The sequence below is a fragment of the Phasianus colchicus genome, chromosome 8, assembly GCF_987193195.1.
Source record: "Phasianus colchicus chromosome 8, bPhaCol1.hap1.1, whole genome shotgun sequence".
In the NCBI taxonomy this organism is placed as follows: Eukaryota; Metazoa; Chordata; class Aves; order Galliformes; family Phasianidae; genus Phasianus; species Phasianus colchicus.
In genome coordinates, this window is record NC_143443.1 from 11,150,211 (window position 1) to 11,178,105 (window position 27,895).

Consider the following 27,895-nt stretch of genomic DNA (forward strand, 5'->3'; position numbering starts at 1 on the left):
GGATAAGGAATTGAACTTTATTTTAAAGACAGTGTTTAATAACTGGAAACAAACCATCATCTGAGATTTTCAGGACATAGTATGGATAAGAGATTCTGACCTGAAGGAGTTCTGAAATGGAAAGGCTTCCTCTTCCACTTCTATATCTAAGGGTATCTGAAATAGCTGGGTTGAAAAGAAGTAAAAAGTAGTACCCAAGGCTGCATTACCAATTCTTTACAGAAGTAACTGTTTCACTGGGTAGAACTAACAGTTACAAGACTCCTAAGAAGCAGGTTTTCAGGAAATATGGCAATAATTATTATACCCACTTGCATTCAAGCCTCTCTGTATAATAAAGATATAATTGGGGTAATGACATTTGGGATAATGATCTACACTTGCAAATAAAAACTACACTAAAAACATCTTGAAATTGCAAAAAATGTTTTCTAACATGGTTGTTTTGTGGGATTTTTTTTTTCCCCACACAGAGAAAGCTTTTAAAATTGATTTTGAAGCAACTGTATCAATTTATAATAACTTCTAAAGTTCCTAGAAAGGATGTGTACAAACCTGTTCAATTGCTATGCTGTGAAACATCTGGCAAACTAGAACTAGATTGAAAATAAAACCATAAACTAATGACCACCAGCTTCCTTAACATTTAATTGCTGACAGTCCAATAACTTCAGTGTGGTAACAGAGTGGTTAAAAAGAAGTAACCTCACCTTCTCAAGTAGGGACAATTTAAATGGAAGATGAACTCAAATCCAGCATCTTGACTAATGAGAATGTTCTTCAGTAGCAATGAAATACTTCTCACAGCTTACATATATAGAATATATTTAAATTATGTGTATTTATTAGTATTTTAAAAGCAGAAAATAGACACTTCAAAGTCATAGTAAAATGGACTACCATGGGCAATACAGCCAGTCAGATATATGAAACACGTTTGTCAGATACTCAAAATAGTGTCCTGATTAAGAAGTATATTTAATAATAACCTTTTCAAAAAAGGTTAGAAATATCTACCAAAAAAATTAGAAACAAGTCTCCTCCCTTCCAGCTCCCTTTTTCCCTTCGTAGACCTTTCTGAAGTATTGTAGTACTTTCAAGTAAAATTATTAATACACTTGTAAGTTCTGCTTTGAAAAAGTAATGCTGAAGATACAGCATTGTAGGACTGTTTTTCACATTCAGTACCCTACTCAGTTGTTTTGCTGGCACATTCTGCTGCTTTCTTCTCAAGTGTATGTTGGATTCTGCTTTACACACACACAAAAATCACACAAATATATTCATTCAAAATTTTTAATAAAATAAATTCAAATACATCTTGTTCTCTGCCAGTAACTGTATTGTTAAATATAAAAGAAATAGATACTTTTAAGAAACCAGAAAAAAAGTCATAAAAGTTGGTTTGAGATACATAACTCAAAATCCAGTCTGTCAAATTTTTCAAAATTAAGCAAATTGATCACATAATCCACCAGTTTATTTAATACAACCATTACCAATTCTTAAAGGACACTGCTAAAAATATTGCAATAAATAAATAACTTATATCACATCAGTAAATGCTTTACAGCTTCCCAATTCAAGTGAATAAAATCAGGAGTACCAATGCAAATTATGTATAAATGAGTCTGAACGATAACTTCTCTACAAGGAATTGAAGGAGAAAAAGTATAATAATGTATTGCATACCATACTTTAGAAATAACACATACACACATATACAGACTCTAATATAATCTTCATTTTCCTCTCCATGTGCCTAAATGGTCCATATGCCTAAATACGTAAGTGCAGCAGCATGCAGTCCTGTTTGTCACCACATTTTAAGGTAGAGACAGACCTGTTTACAAGAGCCAGTCCTTCAAAGTACATTACGTACTCAATGCCTTCAATAAACTGAATTGAGAACTTTAAGCTTTACAGAAAAGGTACAGAAATGCCTTATAAGATTACATGCTAACTGCCTTAAGATCTTTTCTAGCACTTATCACTGTACAAGTTTCCCATTTTCATTTGTGTAGCTATTATTTTTAGAATAAAATGCATGCAAAGAAGCTGGCTTCTAAATTGCAGGATTATCAATGATGTTAAATACATCTTGTCATTTGTTACTGAAGAGGCTGAAAAAACTCCCTTATGTACCCACACAAAGATACATGCTTTGTTCTTACCATACAGAAAACTTGTACAAAAGGCAAAAAGAAAAGATGGTTAAGTTGTGGTCTACCGAGTTCAGCTTCAACAGAGTTGGCAAGTAGTTGAATAAGAAAACTGTTCCATTATATTCAAATAAGTTTAATCAATTTAAATGTTAAGGAAGAACAGATGTCTAACGAGTAGCTCAGAAAGCAATATAATCATGTGTTTTACTCCTGGAATGGTGATAAAGCTAAACAACTAACAGCTTGAAACCTGTATAAAATGTGGGTGTAATTTCAAAACTGTGCAATTCTTAACGTTTATCTAATGAAGCCTATAGGATTAAGTGCAAAAAATGTTTCTCACTAACTAATGCTTATTATGATCTGTCTCCTAGTTTGACTCCAGGAAATTAACCACATTTTGGCAATTAAAATTAAGTTGTCCGACAACAGCAGTGCCACAATATATATTTAACTTCAAGTAATTTATTCACCAATATAACTTTTACATTAAAGCTTAAAAAAAGTTCAGTTGAGGCGCAAGAATTGTTTCATAAGTTCATACGTGGTAAAAGCCACAGCCTGGGAAGGGATACAACGAATATAATTCAGTGATAGACCACGGTACAATCCTCTTCGTATTCCATGTTGTTGATACACATATTTCAGTGTCTGCACCATTGTACTGGAAAGACAGGAACTTGAATCATTATTGAATATACACATTCGATAGTTAGAATCACTTTCTTAAATATAAGACATTATTTTACTTGGTTCTTAAAAGCTACATATGGAAAAACACGAGTCTCCATATAGCAGAGCACAACAATCCTTTTAGGACTCATAAGATAGTCTGAGTTTCTGCAAGAAATCTGGACTCAAAGGCTGGAAACTGGGAAGAGGATGGTGTGGTTCCATCTAAAGAAGCTTCAGCCTAAAAATAATCTGCCCTAAAAGACATAATTAGAAATTTTATACCAGAATGGTGGCTACACATTGTTCTTTATCTGTTAGGAAGCAGTTGAGAAGCACCATTTTTGTCTTACAGAGTAGAACAATAGTTTAATCTTTTGTAATAAGGACTAACAAAAACAAATTTGCCCACTGCAGTGCACACTTCTTACATTAATCATCAGTATTCAGGTTTTGCATCCCATTCTTTTTTTTGTTTGTTTGTTTGAGCACAGGTCACACATTAAAGTTTCTGTTTAGCCCTGTAGTCTATAACTTGCATGTGTACAGCCTCCCTGCTCCAAGCAAAAACTTTCTCAAGTTTCTTCTTGAGATAAAGGCAACAATTTGTGTTAAGTATGATGTTTGACGTTATTTGTAATAGAATTTGAAGTAGTTGTGCAAGCAGGAAGATTTTCCTCACATACCTATATTGAAACTGAAAAAGCAGTCATTAAAATGCAAAGCCTTTGAGTAAAAATCTGTAAGATGCTCAACATTTCCAAGCTATTAAAATTATTACTCCTTGAGAACATCTTCAATATGCTTCAAAATTTCAAGGTTTCCTTCTTCTATTATTCTCCCATCCTCTAAAGATAAATGGCTACTACCTACTCTCTCCAAACAATTATAACAGAATTGTTAAGTGGGAAAGCCTAATTGTAAAAGTGTGAGTTCTCACAAATGCAGGAAGCAAAATCCAAGGACAATTAGCACATTCTTATTTTAGAAGCACCTGGACTGGAAAGCAGTCATCGGAAAAACCTTACTCTGCTAATGAAAAACAGTTTGAAGTTCAGAACATTTTCCACAATGACACCTAATTTAATATTAGATTTTAAGAATATTATGATACTTCATCCTCTACCGGACTGAAGCACGTAACTAAAGAAGTGTAGGAACTCCAACTACAATCAGTGTGTGCAATGTTACTGTAATTGAGGTTAATCAAGCAGGTTAAATAATGTGGTATTACATAAAATAATATTGAGAATAGATTCTGCACCATTAAAAGTATACCTTGAAACAACATGTCATTTCAGTAGAAGCAGGTAGTTTGTCCCTTAGGAATCCTAGTGATGCTAAGGATCAGCTAGTTGAGTAAAAATACACATAGCATTTTTTCATATACAGTATTAGTAACAACACAAAAGCGTGCTTCAATTTTGGTGTTTATTTTTGAACCTCAGCTTTTGTCCAACTGTGTGGAAACATAACATCTCACTAAAAGCATGAAGAAATCAACAGCACAAGAACTTTTTTTTTTTTTTTTTTAAACCAAGAATTTAACATCACTCAGCTATCGAAGAATTCAGTTACTTAAGATGAAAATACTTACAGGCACTTTTCAGAGTCCGGGAGAACTGCTCCTAACTGCATTCGCCTGCGAGTTACATCAAGGGGATATCTACACAGGAGATATTTGAACAGCAGTTCAACCAGATGTGTGATGACTATACAAATATTGTTGTGTTGTTTGTTCATTTTTAATTAAATAAATATAAATATATATGTATAAAGAAGTCCATCTGCAACCTCCAAGCTCCCTTTTCAACGAGTCAGGAATTCGGCTTAGATTCTCAACACAGCTGAAAGTTCTCCAAAAAGGGAGACTCCCCCTATACAACCAAAACCAGCAAATCAGATCTCTTAATATATTCCATTTGGCACGATTAAGGAAGATACATGAAGATCAGATGAGAGTATAAAACAGTCTGCAAAACACTGGAGGGAGAAGACGCCTGAAGCAAAAATAAAATTAACAGTTTGAAGATTAACAGAAAATGTATGTTACGTATGTAATGTAATGCAGTGAGTGATTTAGTGAAAAACTGATGCCATAGAAGTCCACCAAATTGATTTGATTTGTGGCCAAAAGAAAACATGGCAAGGACAGTATGAGAATGGAGGAAATAGGCAAAGTAAGAAGAAAGTAATGCCAAGCACAATATCTTAGGCTTTCTTTTTTCAATTCATAGACTTTGCAGGTTATACCACCTTAAAATAAACTGGAATAATACAGTTATGCAAATGATGTTAATAGTCCAAATTCCATAGCATACCAAACAAGATTCCAACTGATTTTAGTTTTATCTGTTTGTTTTAATTGACTCAGTGCATTTATCTTTAAAGCCGCTGAGGATTAAATAGATATTTAAGTGAAACGATATGAAATAACTGAATCACAGTGTCTGACTGAAAAAAACCTTATAACACTAGACTTATTTTAAAAAATCATATTCTCAGACAAAACACTTTTTTCTAGAACATCTATATAAAAAATAGCAATCAATACCCAAACTTACGATATCGTCTGAGCTATTGCTCCAGCTATGCCACCACACAGCAGATTTATGTGTGTTTTCAAAACTAAGACATCGGGATTATCTAAGGAAGGCCGTCCAAGCAAGTTAGGTGCTTGAGCAAGTCCAATGCTCTTTAAGGTACCAAAGGTAAAAAAAGAAAAACCTAAAAGGAAATTTAATTTTATGTACTTTCATAAAAGAGCAAAATATTTCTTGATGTACTTATCATCATCATAAACAAAAAGCTGCGATTACAAAAATAAGTTATTTTCCAATCCTATTAGAAGTTTTTCTTAAGTAAGAGAAACAGATAAATAATACTTAGAGCTTTACTGTAATTTCTGTTCAAATTAATTACTGGTTATAATTAGCATTAAGAGTGCTTTAAATAAGCTCAACTGTGGCTTTTAAATTACTGGTTTACTGTTAAAAGTAATCCCTAAGATCTGTTTAACCAAAAAACAAGTCTCATCATCTAAAGATGAGTGCAGTTTCAGCAGTCATTTCTGATGTTCCTGCATCCCATGTCACCCACTGCTTTAGCTTGGCTAAGTATTTATACAGAAGTCACCAGGAGATGGAGCCAATAGAGAGCCTCTAAGACTCTACCATCTACAGGGCTCTGCCCTCTTATGAATCGACGTGGGAGAGACAACCTGCACACTTTTTTGGGGGTAAAACTGGGAAACAGACAAAAGAACCACTACTTTCTCTCTTTCACTCCTGATTTCAAGAAAACCTAAATTTTACCTACTGAAGGCACTTCAACACACACTGATCAACTTAGGTAAAGACTGAACACCCACAAATGCTTCTAGCTCTCTGTTCAGTAAAATACAAAAGCCTTGATTTTAATGTAAGCTACTTAATTTGATGTGCAAATATATTAAGCAAATTCAGTAGTGCACATAAATGCTGAGGGATTTCTGTGTTCTGTTTTTAACTTACCCGCATATGGAGCCATTCCTACAACAGTTGGCATCAGCCCTCTGTAGAACCCACTAAAACCACCTTCCTTTGAAAGAAAAATACATTCACATTTGTGGCAAGAAACACAACAAATGTCTTAAGCTACACACCTGTTTGTACAGATTCACAACAGCAACCTCACTAGCATCATGTAGCAACAAGGAGCTAACACCAAGTTGCATTTCTTTTGTCTGAAGAATTGTTGGGACAACTACCTAGCTCCATAGGAGACACAGAAAGGAAAATGAAAAAAAAAAAATCTACATCCGGCATCATAACCTCAGAGACATTTCAGCATTACACATATCCCTCCTCCCCAAATATTTTGGTAACATTTCTACGTGCGATTGAAAAACAACTTTTCTTTGTTTTCAACTCCCACTTATATAAGCCTTAGCTCCATCTTAGCAGCCTAAGGAGAAGGAAGCATCCAAATAATTTTTTACATTAAGTTCAACGTGCACGCAGTGAACTCATTTTCCACCAGGTAACTAATTTCAGTGCAGTGCAACATCATTTAAAGAGTATATTTTGCTTTCATAGGACTGAAGATTAAAAGAAAAAATACCTTTGTGTAAATCATCTTGAATGCATGGATAATTCCCATGTACTTGTGTTCCCCTTTTACTTGGAATGCCAGACGAACTCTAACCATATCAAGAGGGTAAGTACAAATCACTGCTGTAATACCTTTATTAAAAACAAAAACAAAACAAGCAAACAAAACTCACCTACACCTTATCTGTTTCTAGGATTATTTTGAAAATCAGAATTTCCTTTTGTGCCAGTGAATGTAATAGCATACACAGATTATTTTGAAAAAATACTTGAAAACCCACTTATCAAACAAGAACCTCAGCAACACACAAAGGATTTATATTTATACTTGGTGTTCACTGAAGCTGCACACTTGTGCCTTGATTTTTCCACAAAGTTACAGACTTAACCGTTTCACATAAGCAGTCTTCTTCATAGCTCACAAACATATGGCTAGTCAAGTGCATCAGCCCTTACTGGATTGCAACCACAAAATCTAATCCTACATTACCTAGTAAATAAACAAAGCACCATTAATATGTTTAATTTCCAAAAACTTGTGTCAAAATTCAAATATGTGATTACTGGATGTATTTATCTACTGCACCTGAAAATACAGTATTTTAAGTCAATTCAGGAGCCTACTTGTGAAGAGTACTGAACTGCACTGCATTGCTGTATTTTTATAGTTCACATTACACTACCTGTTTTTAAAACTTTAACTAAAACAGCTATTTCTAGACTTAACAAGATGTTAAAAAAAAAAAATAAAATCTTATGAGTCAACTTATCATTTTGTAAACAGACCTCTAGTACGAAGAGTAACTCCTCTAACCGTTACCTAAACATCAAGTCCTTCCTACTGCTAGTCTTTGAGTTAAGCCACTCAGTTACTGTAGGGAATGGTTAAAACAGATTATTAAAAACAGATTATTTTCGGGTGTTATAACACTGGCACTGATAAAAATAAAATAACTGAGAAAAAGAGAGAAAGAAAGCAAAAGCATTTGTAATTCGCATTCTGCTTTCTAGCAGCTGCTTTTCTGTATCTAAAGAACACCCTTAAAATTGATCCTACAGAAGATGAGCACCCTTTGAGCATTGGTAGGTAATTCCACTTCCTCTCAAGTTTTAATAGTCTGTTAATCATATCTCTTTTTGTATGTGCATAATTTCCCATCTCTTGCATAAGGTCAAGAGAAAGCCACAACAGGAAAGAGATGAAATTTTAACAAAGATTAAAAAAAAAAAAACAAAAAAAAACAGCTGTTTCATCAAAGTGTGCTAACTTTCATATTTGAAGAGAGAATGATCAATTGTTGAAAAGTGGCAGGTAAAACATCAATATCAAATGGGGGTTAGGGGAAAAAAAAAAAAAAGAACACAATGAAGAGGCTATGGAAAAAGCTGACACTGGTCAACCATCAACTGAGTTTGTGCCTTTCTGGAATTTCCTACCAGTAACATTTATTCTAGAAGACAAAAAACATCTTTTTAGATATTTTGGACCGTTCCTCCAAACAAAAAAAGCAGGCAACTGCAGCTGATTTTTGATGCAGTCTCACCCACAGGATTCAAAAACTGGAAGCTGCAAAACACCAGAGCAATGTTAGGACTGTTTCCACTAACCTACGTTATTAAATTCAATCCCTGCAGCCTTTTCCCAAGGAATTTTCCAAGATGTCCAGAAATACTGTAAAATTGACAATTCAAGTTTCAATAAAAGACTGGAAAAAAAGAAAAGGCTTTTACGGAGCTTAAAGAGTTCACAGGAAAGTTATCCTAATACAAAACACAAACTTATCCCCCTTCTTTTTTCAAGTCATGCACTGATAAGCATCCAGGAATATTCTCTGTACAAAGACAAGCAAACAGACCAACCAGGAGTACTAGTGCTCAACACTAAGTCCAAAAACAGCACAAGTGAGGAAGAAAAAAAATCAGACTGGACTGAAAGAAGTAATATCCAGTAAACAGGACCTTTAAATAGGACTCATTTTTTCACTTTATTTTAAAATTGTGTAGCTATGGATTCTGGAGAGGAAAAGAAAAAAATAAAAAAGGATTTATAACCCTTGCAGTTTGAAAAAGCTACAAAATATGCTTTCCTGAAGCAACTCAGAGTGGCATGTTACTGCTTACTGTTCATAAGAGCTAAACGTTACATTCAGGAAGGATCCAGACTTCCTTTGAGATTGAGGAGAGACATTATCTCACTGTAAGGAACTGTAGTCATGTTTGGAGAAGTTTACAAAAACACTAATCTCATCTTTACTCCCTAAAGACTACGACTTAACAGAAGACAGACCAGAACACCTTAAGGTTGATTCCCTCTCCCAAGGAAACAATGTTTTTCAACTAATGTAAGTTTATCTAGAAATCTCTCCCATGGTTGGTTTAACAGGAAAGAATTGAAAGTCTCTGCCCAGTTCAGAGACAGGTACAGCAAATACCATCTTGTCTTATCTGAAGATATCTTATCTGAAATCTTATCTGAAATAATCCTAATAAGACAAATACCATTCCTCCTCCTATAAGGTACTACTTCTTCAAATACAGCAACTTTTTCATTGCAAATGTTTACTCAGAAGTACCTACCCCACTGAAGTCAAGAAATTGTCACAGAGAGAACATTTTACTTAATCACTTCTTCAAGAACCTCTGACCACTCTTGGGGACAAGATACTGGGTTACACAAACTTTTACTGAGGCTTAGCACAAATGAAGCACAACAGGTATTAGATGGTTCATGCTTTGGAAGTTGACAATGAGACTAGCTGTATAGGCAAATAGCTGTCTCACAATTTCCCTACTATTCCTCATTTTCTTTCCTTGAAATAAAAAATAAAATACGTAGGGTGAGGAAATAACAAGTGAAACAGGCTAACAAAGATCAGGTACCACAAATATATTTGATGCAAATGTTTTTCTGAATTCTACATCATGCTCTACATAGACCAAATTAGTACAACCAAGTTATTCTGAGGTATACAGTTTCAAAAACTAGAAACAGAAGTCACAACCTTCAACTGCAGGAGGCATATTCCGTCACAAGTATAAAAGAGATTAATTTATCAAGAAAGCATGTTCCTAAAAGACAAAGCTTTGCAAACTATACGAAGGCAGAAAAAGCTGATGTCAAAGAACATGCATCAGACAGGTCAAAGAACTGCATGATTTACAAGTCCAGGTATGTCTAGACACTTAGTACCTACTTGTATTTCTTGCTAAATTGCACCTGAAAAAGTAGACCCAGTTTGTTTTAAAATGTTGACTCGACTAAATGACTTATTTACATCCTATTTAAAATTGACATCGCATCATTCTCCTAATCCATAACATTTTCCAATCGCATTTATTAAGTAAAACAAAATCAAACAAACAACCACCAGGCTTCCTGTATCAGTGTCTTTGTCAGTTCGTTTGTGTATTTGGTTGGGTTTTTTTGTTTGTTGGTTTGGTTAATCAAGTGCAGGGGAGAAAAATAGGCATTTCTGCATTTTCTTCACTTTTTTTAAGTAGGAAAATTGAAAGATTCAGATTTGCAAAGCCATTCTGTAATACAGGCATTAGCTGACTACTTCGTTTCCTAGACCTCACTAACATCTATGATTTCTCTGCCTTCTCCTCAGTCCTGTCTTTACTTAAAAGCAGTTATAAGTAATTTATCTGTTAATGAGGTGTTACAGCTGACATTTGAATCACACAAGACCCAGGAAATTCAGAGTTGAAGTTTCCCCAGTAACTTTAGCTCGGCCTCCTTAAATGTATGCATTACAATAGGTTCTTCTTGACTCTCATTCCACTACCTCCCTGCCTTGCCTTTCCCTGTGGATAAGCCTTTGATCCCGTTTATCAGTTACAAAAGATACTCAAAAGTTTCCCACCATTTTGAAGCTGATTCAGGTCTGCTGACTGTTAGCAATGTTGGAAACACTGACAGAAGCAAGATTTAAGTAACTCATGCACTCATGTGAATGCAAACAGCTGGGTACAACAGGGACAAAATGAAATACCTAGCCATTTTCAGCTGCTATGAAACTGTAAAGACCTCTCTCCACCAACACTAAGGTGCATGAAACACATTTTCCTTCAGTCATTTAAACACAGATGAAACAAAATAACATCCCCTTACAGGCGCCCTAAGTCATGGGAGTTAAAACAAGAAATATCCCTAGCTGCTTTTAAAAGTCTTCTCATCTTGCTTGCGATTCCAGAGAACTTCTACTATCTAAAATTCTGGGCTGTGCTCTTCTTGGTAACTCTTTCCTCCCCTGTATTTTGTTGGCATACAAACCCTCTTTATCTAATGCCAGTGCTACCTGGTAAACAAATACCTTAGTAATACTCAGCAATGTCATCATATTACTCTACCTGCATGCTATATTCATTTTCAACGCACACCTATGTCTAGCTCAGACTCCTGAGTATAGAAACCACATTACTCATTTCCTTTGATCATGGTTACCAGACAGCAATGTATATTGATTTTATGTATACTGATTTTACTTCTGTCACTCTAACCATACAAAACTGATTTAACTAGAAAGGTACTCAAAACTATGCCAGATCCTATAAGTTTATCTATGGAATGAATTCCTGCATGTCAACACTGACAAAATTAACTGATTTTTCAAAGTTTTCCTAGATCTTAAGATCTCTGAATTGCCTCTTTTCATTCTTTTTCCCTTTTCTCAGATGGCATGCAAAACAAAATACTTTCATATGTCTTTCTAGTTTAACTAATAGTAGCATTTGTTTTTTCCTTTTCTCCCCCTCAAAAAGAAGCTACATTTTCATACATCACAACTAATGAAGGACTGTCAATGGACAGTATAAAGACTGCTGTACAATGTAAAAACGAAGAACCACGCTGACCAAAAATTTGCTCACTAGTGTTTAACTTCCTCTCTTTACTCTGAGCTACTTTGGCTGAGAAATGACCAGCAGGAGAAAAACAGACACATACAACTACCTTATATACTGGCAGCTTACAATCATTTTTTTCTTATTGCTACTGCACAAATTCCTATGTTGCACATCAAAAATATAAACATTTCTCAACTTTTCTGGGTTTACATTCAACTTAACAGCAATGGCTGACAGGCTGATGAGCCAATTCTGCTAAAACCTCTATCTTTATTCTTCATCCTGATGGCACTGGATCGTTCACTTTTCAGAAGCCACAATGAACACCACAAATATCATGCTTTACATCACAGCAGGGAATTCAGTGTTTGAACAGTATCAAAGAATACACATTTTTCAATTAGGTAACTGTTACATTAACCATTTACAAGTATTTTTACTTAATACAAATTTGCAAAAGTTAGACCTGAAAACTTATTAAATCATCCTTTGAATAAATATTGACTTTTCAGTGAGAAGGATGTCTGAAATGCAAGTACAAAGCTATACCTGCCATGGATCCAGCCATCAGTCGATGCACATGCCCTGAAATCCCAAGGTGCTTCTTTATTACCTACAAAATACGGAACATTCGTGACAGTTTTATATGAGCAAATACAGGGAAACGCATCACAGCGTTTGCATTCATGTGCTAGTAAAACTCTGCAGCTCCCATAACAAGTTTACAACTCTACAAATTCAAACCAGAGCACTTAATCACTGCTAAAAACTTTTTGAAAATTTAGGTTGGTACCAATTTCTTACTAAGAACACTGAAGGACTAACATTCCTCTAGCGAGGCAGAACGATCAGTTGAAATTATTCTGAAATTATCAGAAGTTTATTGACTGCTTCTTGAGTTATCAACCTGGTTCAACCAAGGCAAACTGAATACTATCTCTTTCACATTATAGAGTGCAAAGAACACTGAACAAAGTTTAAGACTTAAACATTTGATAAGAAAAATAGTTTTCTCGTGCAGAGCATGTGTGAAACTTACTCTAATAAAGAAACTTATGAATTCAACTTGATTTAAAAAAAAAAAAAAAAGAGGGAAACTGAGCAAGTATTGAGAACAAGAACTTCCTAAACTACATTAAGTCTTGCAAGAAACTAGCTTTCAAACTTACATCAAATAACTTAGAAACTTTAAGAAGTGGCTAATCTTATAATGAATCAATCATAGGATCATTTCATATGTTCTTTCTTTAAGAACTGCTTTGTTGGTTTTGTTTTTACCTTTTAAACTCTCCTGCAAAGCATCTTTAATGTTTGTTGTTAATGGATAAAAGAAAGTGCTATGAAATTAAACAATTTTTTGAAATTTGTGGATTCATAAATCATCTTCTTATAAAATATATCACATACTCTTTTATTCAACACTGCATAAAACAAGCATAGTGTTTTGATCAACGGCATTTATAATTACCACATAAAAGAACATACCAAGCTCACTGCAGTTAGCTCTTTGTATCACCCTGCTGGAATTTGCTCTTTTGGAAAAGGAATCCCAATCTGAAACTTACTCTCTAGTGAAAGTTCTACTGTTTGCTTCAAAGGTACTAAATTTGTCCTTTCAAATATGAAATTCCTCATAGCTAACAGCAACATTGTATGTTTCACCATGTAGAAACTTAAAAACACATGATGTTAGTCATGCTAACAACTGATATTTCACAAATGTTGCAGGGATTTTCTATGAATGCATTAGGAAAGAGTAAATGCATGAGAATAAAAAGGAAACATGCACATTTTGCAGGCCACTGAAATAAGCATATCTTTTCTTCCAGTTCATTTTTACCTACACTGACAGTCATTTCCCAGGTCAAACATAAGTCATTCAGCCAGACAGACTTGCAAGTTAAAGTTATTCTATCCATCAGGTACTAAGAATTCCAACACAGTATAACAAACATTAAAGAGCTTACATTTTCTATTTTCTTCCTTTTTCATTTACAAAGCACTATTTTTTAGCAACACAACAGCAGACTTAAATATATATATATATATATATATATATATACATACATACATACACACACATGCACACACACAATATACAATACAAAGCTACAAAAACTGTTGGGAATTTTGTTTTCCTTAAGCAGCACTGCAAACAGTTTCACTGTTGCCCTGACATTTTTAAGGGTTAGATTCAGATAAAAATCAAGCAACCTTGTGGAAGATGCGCAGAGAAATAAAAAGACACAGAAGTTTCAATATTAGTTTTTATCACTTAAAAAATATCAGTATTCACTGTAACCAGGGGAAAAAAAGAAAATAAATTCTACTACCTTTTTGTATTGATCAAACGCCATAAATTGAATTGCACCATATGGAAAGATTCTAATCATCATTGCCCCATTTCCTTTATACAGCCCAAGGTAACCTTCCTTTTTGGGGACAGCACACAACGTAGAAAATACTCCTGTTAGCAATGCAAGAAGAGGTATTCAACAATTACATTGGGGAAAAAAAAAAAAAATCAAGCAAGTATTACTGACAACAGGAAAGTATGCACAATAATAAAGCCCAACCTCATTGCTCATGTAATGATGGAGAGTGGAAAATGCACTTTTCCATGCCCAGCCACTAACAGAAGGAAGAGGTTTAAGGTTACTACCAACTTTCCCACCTCCCAGATTCAGTGAGCTTTCTGAATTCCTGCATCTCAAGTCCCATGTTAACTTGGACTACCAGCAATCCCACTACAGATGATAATATTCACACACAAAAGCTACAATTAGCAACAGAAGGAAGCAAGCTGAGTTGCATTTCAGTTAAACCAAAAATCAATTTAAAATAAAAATCTAAAATAATGGGCAAACATTCAACTGTTGTTACATGCCAAACTAGAAAATAAATACCATTACTGAGGAAATTAATTAAACAAGTTTAAGACTCTCATTATTTGCAACTTAGGCATTTTACACTTCCTGTCCCAGAGACATTGTAAGAAGAAGCAATCCTACTCTCTCTTAACGGGTGTTAATGCAAGATCACACAAAGTTAGGGCAAAACCTACAGTTTTATGTTGAATGCATTTTTAATTATATCAAATTGACATTTGGGTTTTTGGGGGTTTTTTGCCTTTTTTCTCTCAAGTAAAGGAAAAAACTATAATAGTAGATCAGTTTTCACATTTATATGCAGCTACTTAATAACAGTAGAGCTGAACCTGAAGAAAGTTTACACATTTCTTCTTTTCAGGCAAAAAAGACAAGAAAGGCTGATTATAAGCTTCCATTTAAAAATTAAATCAAGCAAATGTTAGTTTCAGGGGTTCTAAGAATACAGTATTAAATCTATTATAATATTTTATGCTTATTACATGCCTCTAAAAATGTTTATGCTGTAACTAGAATTGATGAGATACTGTTTTTATTTCTTACAGCACATGCTCTGAGATCCACATGCCATGAACTCCGCAGAGAAAGGGCAGGAAACAGATTTAGTGAGGCCGTGATGAACCAACCTACTCTCTCTCTGCACTAACAGGTATGCCATCCATATAATTTTCTTCTTTGCCTACATGTAACAGGAACATTCATTCAAGTCAAACACATTTCTAATGATCAAAATTATACATAGCACCATACGTAGGAACAAATCTAAGATTTTGCTTGCCAGCTATGGCACTAAACAAACTAAACAGAAAATAATAATTTAAAATATTAGTCAAACCAATTACTTCAGCCTTCAGTTGTCAGGCTGCACATTTGAATGCATACTTAAGTGACTGTGTTACCAAGCTGTCATATGCCTCTTGTATCCCTTCCATTAACATACCACCCTTGTATTCCATTTCAATATTTATTTCTGCAGAAAGATGATCTTTAAATTAAAAACTTCTAAATGTCATTACATGTAAGAAATTAACTAAATCAAAAACATTTCTTCTTGATACACACTTGAGTTTCTGAACGTAAGTTATGACATATTTGAAGAACATATGACATCAAATATCTCCATATTCCGCACAAGAGGGCACTGTTACAGCCCCACAGAGACTAGTTCTAACATGCTGCCAGTTCTGAGTTTATTCTCTCACCGTGATGCAGCACAGATGCTGAACACATCATCCCATGCAAAGCACAAGTCCGCTTTTCTTTTCAATTTGGATTGATCACGCTTCTGTCTGCAGCATTAAGTGCAAGAGTCTTGCAGGGCTCAGCAGTCATGGCTCTGTAAATACCAGCCCCTCTGCAAGGACTTCCAGGCTCTGAAAAGCACCTGTTCCCACAAGCCCTGCACACTAGTACCACCTATAAGGACAGTAGGTTACCAGCGGTGGCAGCTTTTACATACACAATCTTGAGCTTGAACCTCTGATTACCAATCTCCTGCTGACTTCAGTAAGAAGAGGATCAAGCTATAGCTCTTACGCAGTATCAAGGATTATTCTAACATCTCTAACCCGTCAACCAATACCACTTGTACAGGCTCAATGCCTCTTATTTAAAGGTATTCTTCAAACACTGTTGTGTTTTTTAACACAGTATATGGCAAAGGGACCAGCCAGCCAGAAACAATCCACTGTCTGGTCAGCACTTCTCTTTATCACAGTCGGATCACGTAATAAATCAACAAACCTATGATAAATGATACATACCACACTTTAAAAATGCTGATGACACAGGCAGTAGCCATCTTACCTAGATGTTTGTAATGGTGGTTATGAGCCTGCAGCAAGATCTTCACTCGATCAAGTGGTGCAGTGGTTGTTTTGGCACAGCATCCCGCAACACCTTTCCAAAGGGAGAGAAAAACCAATAGGATGCCAAAGCTCTTTGACTCAGCAAATAAATAAGGGATTTTCATAAGCTATTTTTATGGAGTAGGTAATGAGAAACTTGATTAGTAAGTCGCGAAAGCCCCAATTAGGAACAAAAGGCCCCTATTAAAAGTATGCTATGCAACTCTTCAAGCTCGACTGAAAACGGACACAATCTGCTTCTGCACAACCACACGGCCGAGGCTGGCTGCTCGGGTCCCGGCAATAAGTTCCAGAGAAAGCTGCCGAAGAGCAACGCCTGCTTCCTCTGTGCCAGCCCGAGCTGTGTGTGGGCAGAGCAGCTCCCAGAGCAGCACGCTGCATCCACACACGTTCCCCTGGGGCACCGGGCTGAAAGCAAGAACCGCAGCGAGAGCACGAGAAAACCTCCTTTGCCACATTACAAGACACCTGTGACAACACCCCGCAGGGAGAACACGACGTGCTTCTGCTGCAGGGGGCTGGCGGCGCGGTTTGGCGTTGGCTTGACTTCCTTCGCACCACCGCAGCCCGACAGCCGGCAGCTCTCGGGGCACCGATAAGCGGGCTGCCCTGGAGTCAAAACAGCGGCTCGCGGCCTTTGCGCACACAGCCGGCAGCTACGCCGGCCTCTCACCGACTCCGAAACGCACGCAAGCCACCCGCCTGTACGAAGTTAAGCGCGTTAGGGCGAAAATAACAATAAATTTTAAAAAGCCCACGCTTCCCGAGGTCACTCTGCCCCGGGAGGAGCGTTACGGAACCCTGACGCAGAAGCGGCCCTGCCCCAGCCGGCCCGTAGGACGGGCCCAGCGCCGGGCACAGCCGGCCGGGACGCCGCGCTGCGGAGGGCCCGCACCCACCTCCGGCGATGAAGGAGCGCAGCCAGTAGAAGTCGCGGCGCGCCGGGCCCGGGGGCAGCGCGGCGCCGGGCCCCGCCGCCGCCGGGGAGGCCATGGGGCAGCGGCGGTTCCCTCAGGCGGCGAGCGGGCAGCGCATGGCGCCGCGCGGGGCCGCCGCCGCGGAGCGAGGGCGGAGCCGGGGCCGCCCGGCACTCTCTCTGCGGCCGCGCCGAGCCACGGCCGGGCCGCCGGGCCGCGCTGCGGCGCCTGCCGATCGCGTCAGAGGCTGCGGGGCGGCTCGGCCGGACCGTGAGGCTCGGGCACGTGGCAGGCGTTCCTTCAGCGAGTACGTGACCGCCTCGCCCTGCAGCGCCGGGCTTTCCTAGGACCTCGTACCCTACGAGAATGGAAACGTTCGGTGTCCGTGCGCAAGTTTCAGAACGCGTCAGAAAGGGAAGTGGGCGCTGCAACAGCAAAAGTTATGTTTCACAATCACGGTGATAAACACCAGAATCGTCTCCGCAGATGTCAGCATTTTTCTTGGCGATTTTTCTGGCTGCCCGCAATGCCTTTGCTGAATAGAACACGTAGAGCTTACCAGGAGCCATTCGCTTCGGTTTATTTTCAAAAGCTGATGACAGAAGTTTGTCCTTAGGTGAGGACAGCACACCTACACAGCACTGGTCAGAAAGCCAATGCTGGCGACTGCCAGTGTATCTTTGTGACCATTGTACTTCTTGCCCCATACTCTTCCAGCCAAGTTTCAAGAGTTCAACATCTTGAGTTCAACGAGTCAAGATCTCGTTTTTAAAGGTCAGTCTTTCAATAAGAAGGAAACAGTCAACATTTGTACAAGAAACTCATTTCCAAACAAATCTGCTGGAACGTTTTTCTTTCTTCTCATGTCAAATTGCATTCAACAGAAATTAGTATTTTTTTCCTTTAACATTCCTTAAAAATTAAGTTGCGGTATTTGGAAAACTTTACTTTGTTTTGTTTGATCATTACTTATTTGGGGAGCGGCTGCTACAATGTGCATTTTTTCCCAGTCATAAAAAATACTTAGCAAGGGTGTGCAAGGGCTTCTTACTGGGAAAATCTGAAACTTGTACTTTGCAGCTGCTAACTCAGCCTTCTTACGTTTGTAATACACCAGGGAAACTCAGTTGTTGCTCAAGTTATCTAATCAAGTTGTTCTCTAATATGAAAGCAACTATCCTAGGGTTAAGTAACCAGGTTTATAGCCACTGCTGGTATGGTTCTACCCCAGCCAACTTGTATTCTTTTGGGATTCTGCTCAGGAGAAGGTCTCACTGAAACACAATCATAGTGCTTTGACAGCTCCAACAGTAAGCTTCATTTCTGCTATCTACTGTTTTCTAACAGAAGCATTGCAACAGCACCAACATCTGAAAGTTTTATAGAGTTTCACAAGCGACTAGAAAGGTCTGGTAACTGCATAAATGGCTGCTACTTACTTTCAGCAGAGGTGTGGTATTTTGGAAGGATACTTTGTCAGACCTTGTGAGTTACAGAAGCATGCACCACACACTTTTTAGGAAAGAAGTAAGAAGCTTGTATTGTGAAATTACACCAAATGTATCAGACGTGCACTAACAGGAAAGGAGAGATGCCATCCACTGGGACCTGGACAGGCTTAAAAAGTAGGCCCATGTGGATCTAATGAGGTTCAGCAAGGTCAAGTGCAAAGTTTTACACCGGGTCAGGGCAATTCCAGATGTATCTACAGACTAGGAGAAGAACTTATTGAGAGGAACCTTGCAGAGAAGGACTTGAAGATTCAGGTGGATGAAAATCTGGTCATGAGCCAGCAGTGTTTGCTTGCAGCCCAGAAGGCCAACTGCATCCTGCATCAAAAAAAGGGTAGCAGCAGGGTATAGGAGGTGATTGCCCTCCTCTACTCTGCCCTTGTGAGGCTCCACCTTGACTACTGTGTCCAGGCCTGAGGACCCCCATAGAAGAAGAATGTGGAGCTGCTGGAGTGAGTCAAGAGGAGGACAATGAAGATGATACAAGAGGACTGGAGCACCTCTTGTATGAAAAAGGGAGTTGGGCTTGTTTAGGTTGGACAAGAGTAGGCTCTGGGGAGGCCTCAATCCAGCCTTCCAGTACTTGAAGGGATCTTACAAGCAAGAAGGGGAATGACTGTTTGCACAGATAGTGCTAGGGCAAGGGGGGATGGCTTTAAAATAAAAGAGGGGAAGTTAAATGTTAGGAAGAAATTCTTAACTCAGATGGTGGTGAGGCACCCAGTGAGCAGGCTGCCCAGAGAAGCTGTGGATGCCCCATTCTTAGGGAGGGATCAAGGCCAGGTTGGATGGGGCCACGTGCAGCCTGATCTAATGGTTGACAACCCTGACCATGGTAGAGGGATTGGAGTTTGATGGTCTTTAAAGTCTCCTAATCTAAGCCATTCTGTGATTATATTGTTCATGCACAGTCATGCAGTGAAACAAAGCATGTTCCAAGGACAGTGAAAGTAGGGGAAAGCTACTGCCCCAAAGAGGGCATTCCATCTGACTTACAGCCTACTCTCAAGTTGTCATTTTCAAAGGAACATGGAAAGCTTGGGCCATAGCTAGAAGACTTGTTTACTATGCTATGTATCATCTGTCAGCTGCAGGGCAAGAATATCCAATCAAAAATATTTAGATTACATTCAAAGGATCTGAATAAAAGTGAGGCAGAAGAGGAAATCATAGTCTCACAAAATAGTATTAACACTTAAACTAACTGTATTCAGCATGCTTCCAGATCTTAACGTACTTCCAGTGCCTATCTCGCAGGTAGATACTATCTACAGAACAGGGGCCAAGAAAGACTAAATAAGGAAGTCATTGTCAAAACCACAATTAGAATTCTGCATTGAACACATGCTATTCAAGACTTCTCTTTCAGATATTGCCAACTGACAGTTCTGCAGGTGATTTATCTGTATTGCAGATACAAAGACATTAAAAGTGGTTGGCTTGTGCTCAGCTGGGCTTGCAGGCACAGCACCACATCAGCACAGCGTATGGCTTCCAAGGACATGTCTGGTCTGCAAGCAGATCAACTGCCTTCTCTCACCGCAAAGCCAATAAATATGAGAAAGCCTCTGCAAGGTAGATGCTTTAATCTATGCTTTGTAGTTGAACAAGGGACCGGTTCTTATGTCTCAGCATAATATTTCATTTGGCCCCAAAAGCCAACATAGACCTGGAAAAATCTAATCTTTCCCCTACAGAGCAGCTTAATTGTCTTTGCGGTGTAATTCCTAGGGCTTTTGGTTTGTGAAAGGCTTTGCTAAGGTTTGGCATCAGGCACATCTAGCCCTTTCTCACTGGATTGATAGCAGATGATCGGAAATCTGATCTGGATGACTCCACAGGAGTAATTTAGGGCCAACATCCCTGAAAAGTTCTGTCTTCAGTGTCAGAGCACTGACAGGTCTTCATGGCCCTGGTCAGCTGTGTTTGGGTCTCTGCACATACTCTCTGTCCATGCACACAGGACTTCTATTTAAGTTCATACTTGGAAGAGCTATGGAGCCAATTGATCTGAGTTTTGATGGCAGTCTTTTTTGGCTACTCTGAGCTCTGTCCAGCGTTCACTTAGATTATGTCATGTGTTGTTTTCTCATTGGGTTCCTAGATCTGATTATAACCCGTAGGCTGACTTCTTGGTTTGGCCTCAGGTCTGTCCCATCACCTGGAATTTCAGCATCCATCAGGACTCCTGGATTTACCTGCTATCCTCAGACCTATCCTGTTTCCCTTGTGTGAGTACAGCAGGAATAGGTGCTGGCCAGTGTGGTCCTTGCCCTGCTGGTTTGTTTCTGTGCTTGGCTCCCTGCTCCTCAGGGAGCAGCTGCCCTGTGTGGCTCCCTGATGCTCAGTGCAGACTTCTTGTGCTAAAGATGGCAGCAATGTGTAGCTACTAAAGGTTTGAGCATTTTATTCTTCAATATTTCAATGTCCAATTGTATCTGTTTTGCAGGTATCATTCTGATACTCCATTGGATAAAAGCACAGATACGGTAGTCCTGTGCTAGGCTGCAAATCTGCTTGTGACAGTCAGCAGCATATCTCTGGAGGAAAGCTGTAGTAGACATGGAGCTGTTATCTAAAGAGACTCTTCTACCTTCCAGTAATGTCTAGCTAAAATGGCCCTATTCCATTAAGTAGATTTTGATTCAACATTTTCCCATTACTGTTGTCTTGAAAAAACTTTTTAGCATCTGTGGTGTTGTGTAGCAGTTCTATGAGTTCTATGGTTTAACAGTGCACTCTATGAAAAAGTAAATGTCTTCTATTCTGATATTTGATACACTGACTTGATATCCTGTGCTTCAGAGAAACAGTGATCACTGTGTTAACACTTTCTATGCTGCTCTTGTTTATATAGCGTATTGTTTGACATTTAACCTTGGAGAGTTTCATTGTTCCTTACACTGTTGGTGCCCTTTATCACCCTTGTGCCTTTTCGGGTTGTACTTTACCACTTTTAAACTATGTAGATGAGAACTGCAAAATATATACAATAGCAATGTTCCCTCTTTTTTTCTCTCCTCCTTTTTTTAATGATTCCTGACACTACTGAGCATACTTAAGAGTTTTACAGAGCTATCTGTAATAGAACCAGGATCTCTATTTTGAATTGAAGTGGCTAATTCAGAGGCCCTGGTTTCCATCTTTCCCCCATGTGCTTCACTTTGCATTTTAGCAAAAGAATTTCGTCCACCATTCATGTTGCCCGGCCAGTGATTACTGTGACCTTTATATTCAGCTTTCACTGTAGTAGGCTGAGTACCTTAGCACTGCCAGATAGGATCGTCCCTCTCTGCTGCTCACCTTCCAGCTTGTTGGCACTGAAGACCACAAGCATCTATGTTTGTGTTGGTGAAAGTGAACAATTGATAGTTTTAATTTGTTTCCTAGATTTTAGCAGAGTTTTGAATGTAGCAGTGGCTGTACATGCTAGGGTTTGTTAGTTCCTGTTATATTTTATGTTCTAATCAAGCCTTTGCCATCTTGCTGCTTGCTTTCCTCTGAGTTACTCATTTCTCACCTTTTGGCTCAAGCCCACAACTTGCAATGTATTCCCACTTTCCCAAGAACCATGCTCTGTGCTTATGTGGGGTTTTACCATCAAGTTCCAGTCGTCTTTCACTTATACTGTGTGCAGCACTTGGACAGCAATAGTTTTTACTTTTCAAATCATGTGTGTGGTTGTTACCTCTTCTTTTTAGCAGGGCAGGCCTCCAGCATGACAGAGCCCTTGATATCCAGCATTGCTCTCAAGTAATCTCTGGTTACAGCCAGAGCAGAGAACCCCTGCACTCAGTTTAAGTTAGCAGCCAGAGAAAGCTGACCAGGCAAATTCTTGAAATTCAGGTATACATGGGTTCACTTTATTATATCTGAAGTGTCTGTGAGCTTGGATATGGTTCCCAAGTATTCCTTTTTGACTGTAAGGAAAGGAAGGGGAGGAGAGCAGAGGATGAAGTGACAGATCAGTGATGGATACCCATCACTGAGCCACTGCCCACAGGAGCTGGCAGTGACAATAAGCTGCTGTCTCTCCTTTCTCGTGTGCAAATGAATAGCGAATGAAAATAGCTAACGAAATGCGAACGTTCAGAACATCCTTGTAGGTACAGAGATGGGCAGTGCTGCTGCTCTCATACATAGCCGAAAAGCCTCCTCGCATCTGAATGGCTTGCTTCGCATTTTAAGTGCTTTATAGTAAGCAGCAAGGGATTTAATAATGACACTTTAAAAAACCCGTGCTGCTAGGGTGTATTGTTTCACAGATCCATTTCCAACATCTGTTCTCTGAAGGGACATCTGAGGGGACAGCGGGTTGGGAGCCGCTTTGCACCCTAACAAAAGGCTGCCGTGATAACGACCGGGGAGGAGGACGAGTGGTCCAGCCTTGATATTAAAGCATACTGCTCACCCCTTCTCTCGGGAAAGGAGCAGCAGAAATCATGGATGGCTTTTAATGGAAGGGGTGGAAGTGGGGAGAGCAGGGCAGGTTTCCCCTCGCAGAAGGCCGTTTCTCGCTGTTCGGTGCGCTGCCTCAGGGCCCTTCGGCCGCTAGCGAGGACGTAAAGAAGCTCCCTCTTCCAGCCGAAACAACAACAAAAAAGGATTTCTGTGTCACCTCCTCAGCTGGAGAGCTAGAGGCGGAACGGAACACCCGCCTCCCTTCCACTGCCTCGGACGCGCTCCCTCTCCAGCACTCCTGGAGCAGCGGGAGCGCAGGAGCCGCTCCCCCGGCCCCGAGCCCGCCTCGGGGTGCGCGGCGCTGCCGCCTGCCGCCCGCTGCCCGGGGGCGGGCGGGGAATCCCGCTCCTGCCGCGGGGATCCAGGGCGCGTTTTGCCGCCTGCCGGGAGGGCTCGGTGCGGCGAGCGCCCCGCCGAGCCGCCCCCTCCCCGCTCCCTCCCGGAGGGTCCGGCCAGGGGCGACGCCGAGAGCACGTTTCGCGGCCCGGCGCCACCGAGGCTCCGTCTGCCGCGCTGGGCTCACCGCGCCATGGGGACAGGCAGCGAGGCGTGAGCATGACCCGCTCCGAGCCCAGCCCAGCCATGCCCGCGTCGCCCCTTCCTGTTAGCTGCGGTACGTACGTGGGACGACGCGTTGCTTTCTCCTTCTCCCTCCCCCCCCCACCCCAACCCACACACTTTTTATTCTTTGCCCCGTTCCCTTCTCGCCCGGCCCGGTGTGGAACCGAGGCGGGGAAGGGAGGCCGCTGCTGGCCTGGGGGGAGGACCAGTCCGGTCTGCGCCGGAGCCTTCCTGGAAACGGAGAGACGGAGGGGCGAGCGGGGCACGTAGCCCGGAGCGCCGGGACCCTCAGCCGCTCCCGCAAAACGGCAGGGGAGCGGAGACGCGCTGCGTTCTCCTCCTCCGAGGGTGCCGCATCCCCTAGGCGAGCCCCGGGCTGCGGCGGGAGCGGCCCCAGCCTCGGCCCCTTTGTCTGCCCCCTGCAGCCCCGCTGCGGGCCGTGGGGCCACGAGGAGCCTCGGCGGGCCTGCCCCTGCCCTGCCCGGCCTCTGTCTGCTCCCGCAGCGGGCGGCGGTGCCGCGCACAGCCACGCGTGGCCAGGGCGGTGCAGCCTCAGGGTCCGGCCGGAGCCCTTCTTGCAGCAGCTGAGGAAACGTGCGCTCGCAGAGCTGGGTAGCTAGAGCGTGACCGAGCAGGCTTACGGGGCAAAGGTGTCTCTTTAAATTTTAAAGGAGAGACCTGTGAAAATAATTTTGAAAAATCATTCGAGTAGTGGCTCATCCTTGCTGTGCTCGGTGCTCTTTTTAAGGCACTTTTGTGGAGAGGCAGAGAGCTCTTCCACGCAGTAATCACCTTGTTTTCATTAATGTCAGTCAACGCAAATTAAGCGTGGAGATGGAATCCAGAAAGCGTGGCGTTGGCCATGGGGCTGGGCGGCAGCCCGGTGCCCGGCTGGGAGAAAGCGAGGCGCTGCCCCCGAGCGGTGCTCCCTCCGGCAGTGCAAGGGTGGGAGCGAGGCGGCTGCCGGCAGGAGGGGAGTCGGGGAGAGCGGGCAGGGCCGGGCTGCACTCAGCAGGTAATCGGGGAGGAATTCGTGGCGAGCACCGAGGAGCTGGCTGATATCAGGGACTTATGTAGAAACTTCTCTGGGTAGTAATTCCCAATCGCCACTGATAGTATTTTATCGTGGCTGTCCTGCTATCCGTGGTTGCCGAAGCTGGTCTAAGCATTTCCATCCTGCTTTCAGTTACTTACATTTCAGAACACCTTTCAGGCTGAAAATTTCCAGGCTTAATCTTTGCCTGAAGGTTCTCTCCTCCACCTCCCCCTTCTTTTAATTGAGTCTGAGATAAGGTGATCCAGTTAGGGTTGTTTTTAAAGGTAAAGTCTTCAAGGAAGGGAGTCAAATATTATCAGAAATAAAGGCACTGTTTAAAGCATCAGAAAAGTGTATTTAAGGGGGGAATATGATTAGCTTGGGGGTTTTCATTTGCTATTTTTATTAGTAAGTACGTGGAGCTGTGTGGTGGAAGGGTTTTGATTTGATGAGCCTCGAGAACTTAATTAAATCTTTTTACTTTTTTGCATTTCTCCCCATTAAGGTCAGTGTTGGGCCGTTCAGAACAGGTTAAAGTGCAGGCACGCTCCTGCCTGGCTCCAAGGAGTGATGCTCGCACATGCGGCGCAAGCCTTCACAATGGGTTTCTGCTGCCAGTAGTTTGCTTGAGGTTTAATCTGGTTTTGTGGTTTAAGCATGCATGGTTCCTTGCGACTTTTTTTTTTTTTTTTGGTGGTGTTTTCCCCTGGTTCACTCACTGAGCAGGTTTCAAAAGTTTATACTGAAGTCATTACACTGCAATATTCTAGATACCCTCACTTCCTGCTGAAATCGGTGAGCCAGAGTGTATGCTTCACTGCTGCCCTCTGCTCCCCCTGCAGTGGGGGAAGTAGGACTTGGGGGCAGTCCTGCTTAAGTCATGTGGCACCTACTGCCTCTAGAGCAGAGGTGGGATTCTGAAGCCAGGAGGGACAAAAAGTAGGATGAAGCAAAGGTCTTGGTGCATGACCTGCTGAACATGTGCAGGAAAAGGGTTTTGCTTTCAAGATGCATCCTGCAGTGCCTGCCCCAGGTTTGCTGTTAAACTGCTGGAAAATGTTGTCTTAAGTCAAAGTTTTACGTATGTGGATAAAATATGTCCATTTTGCTCAAGAGTGGTAATGATCATGGAAAGCAAGATGGCAGGTGTGTGCACAGTAAAACAGCAAGCAGCTCCTGAAGGGTGTACGAGGCTGCAGCCCTGTTTGAAGCAGTGTTTCTGCAGGAGAGCTCTGAGAGGCTGCGTGGCGGTGAGCAGCAGGCAGTGGGCTGTGCTGCCAAGGGACAGCCTCTGCGAGAGCGTGCATGAAACAGTTCCTGGTCCTGAGTTTCATTTTTATTTCTTAACCAAAACCAAATGGATACTCAAGGATTAAAGAAGGGGGAGGGTAAATTAAAGCTAATTCCCTCCTCTTAACCCATTTCCCTTCTTTTCATATACAAAGTGTTATACAGAACAGTCAGTAGTTGCAGAGAATGGAGCAAGATTGAAAAGTGGTCTGACTTTAGTACAGCTGGGAAGAACATCTAGATGATATGATACAGTTCCAAGAGGGCTGAAAAAAGATTTTGTGCATTGCATAGGGTCAGCTTTTCTAGTTTCTGTCTTCCAGTGTCTGTTGTGTCTTCCTTTTAGAACACTTGCTGCTGGTAATGAGATGCTTCTCAATTCAAAATTGTAGATAAGAGGTTGTATGACAACTTCTAAGTCAAATGGTGACCCCTGTTGCTTGGGACCTGTGTATTGTTATTTAAAAAGGCTTTTATGAAAGTTCCTAGGTCTTGTTCCCCCACCAGGCTAATCTCAAGTGACTTTTTAAAAGACATTTAAACACTGAAACAAAGTGCATTAAATTGGTTCATTCTGGCTGTAGTGAAACCAGGCTCAGCTAGTCCTAGCTGTGTGATTTTTTTTCCCATTCAGCTGAGTTTTTTTCAAGGGTCACTTTCTTTTCTGATGTCAGATAAAGGCTGCCACCATTTTATGAAAACTCATTTTTAAGTTTTCCACCTAGTTATGAAACAGGATCTTAATGAATGAAAAGAAAAATTCCTTTCTTTTTATTATTCTGTGCAAAAAAAATGAAAAATGAAAGAGAAGCATTTAAAAATATATATTTTTTTAATTGTTTTTCCTGCAGGCATTCTATAGGGTTAAATCCCCCCCCATTGCCTTGTAGGCAGTATTCTCATTATACCTGTCTAGAATTTTGACCTGGTTAGGACTAAAAGATTTAGCTCTTGATTAGCTTTTTAGCGGTATTTGCTGAGGATTATAGCAGTCAGTGGGATTGCTCCAGATTTATTACTGAAAGCAAAACTTAAGATACTGGCCTTACAGCCAGCTTTTGGTTTTGCACATGAATCAGAAGAGAAATCAACTCAAGTCACAAGCAGCTTCAGGATGCACTGTTACTGTCTGGGGCAGTTCCCTGCTAACCCTCCTGTACTTACTACCCACATTACTTTATAGGGACTGTCCTGACTGACTCTGCTCTCAGGGAGGGACTGAGGGGGGAGGGTCCCATCTGACTTGGAATTCAGAAGAGACACTGAAGTCAGTTTTTCTCACCAGGATGATGAAAACTGACAAGTGATTGCATTAACCCATTAGATTTGTATTTGATAATCCTAGAAATTGACATGGGTGTTTTGGTAATAGGATTTCTTGGTTTGAAATGTGACTGTCCCTAAGAAGTGACATGAGGCGATTTGCAACTGCTGCAGGCATCAACATGACAGCATTGCCAGCTGTTTACATGGAAAAGGGAGGGTAAAATATTCTGTAGTGCTACAGAAAACAAATCTCAAATACTGGACTTGTAGCTAGCTAATATTGTGATCTTAGATGTGGCAAAGTAAACATAACAGCAACAA

At 40.6% G+C, this 27,895-nt stretch overlaps 2 protein-coding genes across 5 annotated transcripts in view; one reads left to right on the forward strand and one right to left on the reverse strand.

Annotated features, from left to right (window-relative positions):
• Positions 1-1,269: 1,269 nt before the first annotated feature.
• SLC25A16 (solute carrier family 25 member 16) lies at positions 1,270-17,629 on the reverse strand. 3 transcript variants are annotated; one of them, XM_031602877.2, is made up of 9 exons: positions 17,432-17,629; positions 16,471-16,563; positions 14,110-14,243; positions 12,326-12,389; positions 6,939-7,060; positions 6,350-6,416; positions 5,402-5,564; positions 4,435-4,503; positions 1,270-2,829 (listed from the first exon to the last, which is right to left on the reverse strand). In XM_031602877.2, the coding sequence occupies exons 1-9, from the start codon at positions 17,523-17,525 to the stop codon at positions 2,673-2,675; spliced, it is 963 nt and encodes a 320-aa protein (XP_031458737.1). In that variant the 5' UTR covers positions 17,526-17,629; the 3' UTR covers positions 1,270-2,672. The 3 variants fall into 3 exon arrangements, with proteins under 3 accessions (XP_031458737.1, XP_031458739.1, XP_031458738.1); XM_031602878.2 differs by lacking the exon at positions 17,432-17,629 and adding an exon at positions 17,001-17,295 and having other exon boundaries at positions 1,276-2,829; XM_031602879.2 differs by lacking the exons at positions 16,471-16,563; positions 17,432-17,629 and adding an exon at positions 15,208-15,318 and having other exon boundaries at positions 1,273-2,829.
• Positions 15,231-27,895, forward strand: part of TET1 (tet methylcytosine dioxygenase 1) — a 73,837-nt gene continuing 61,172 nt past the window's right edge. Inside the window, exon 1 of one of the 2 annotated variants that reach the window (XM_031602871.2) lies at positions 15,231-15,313. The gene's annotated coding sequence lies outside the window, so the exon portion shown is untranslated. Of the gene's footprint in view, positions 15,314-23,798; positions 24,035-27,895 lie in introns of those variants that run through there. The other variant, XM_090144863.1, reaches the window with a different exon arrangement.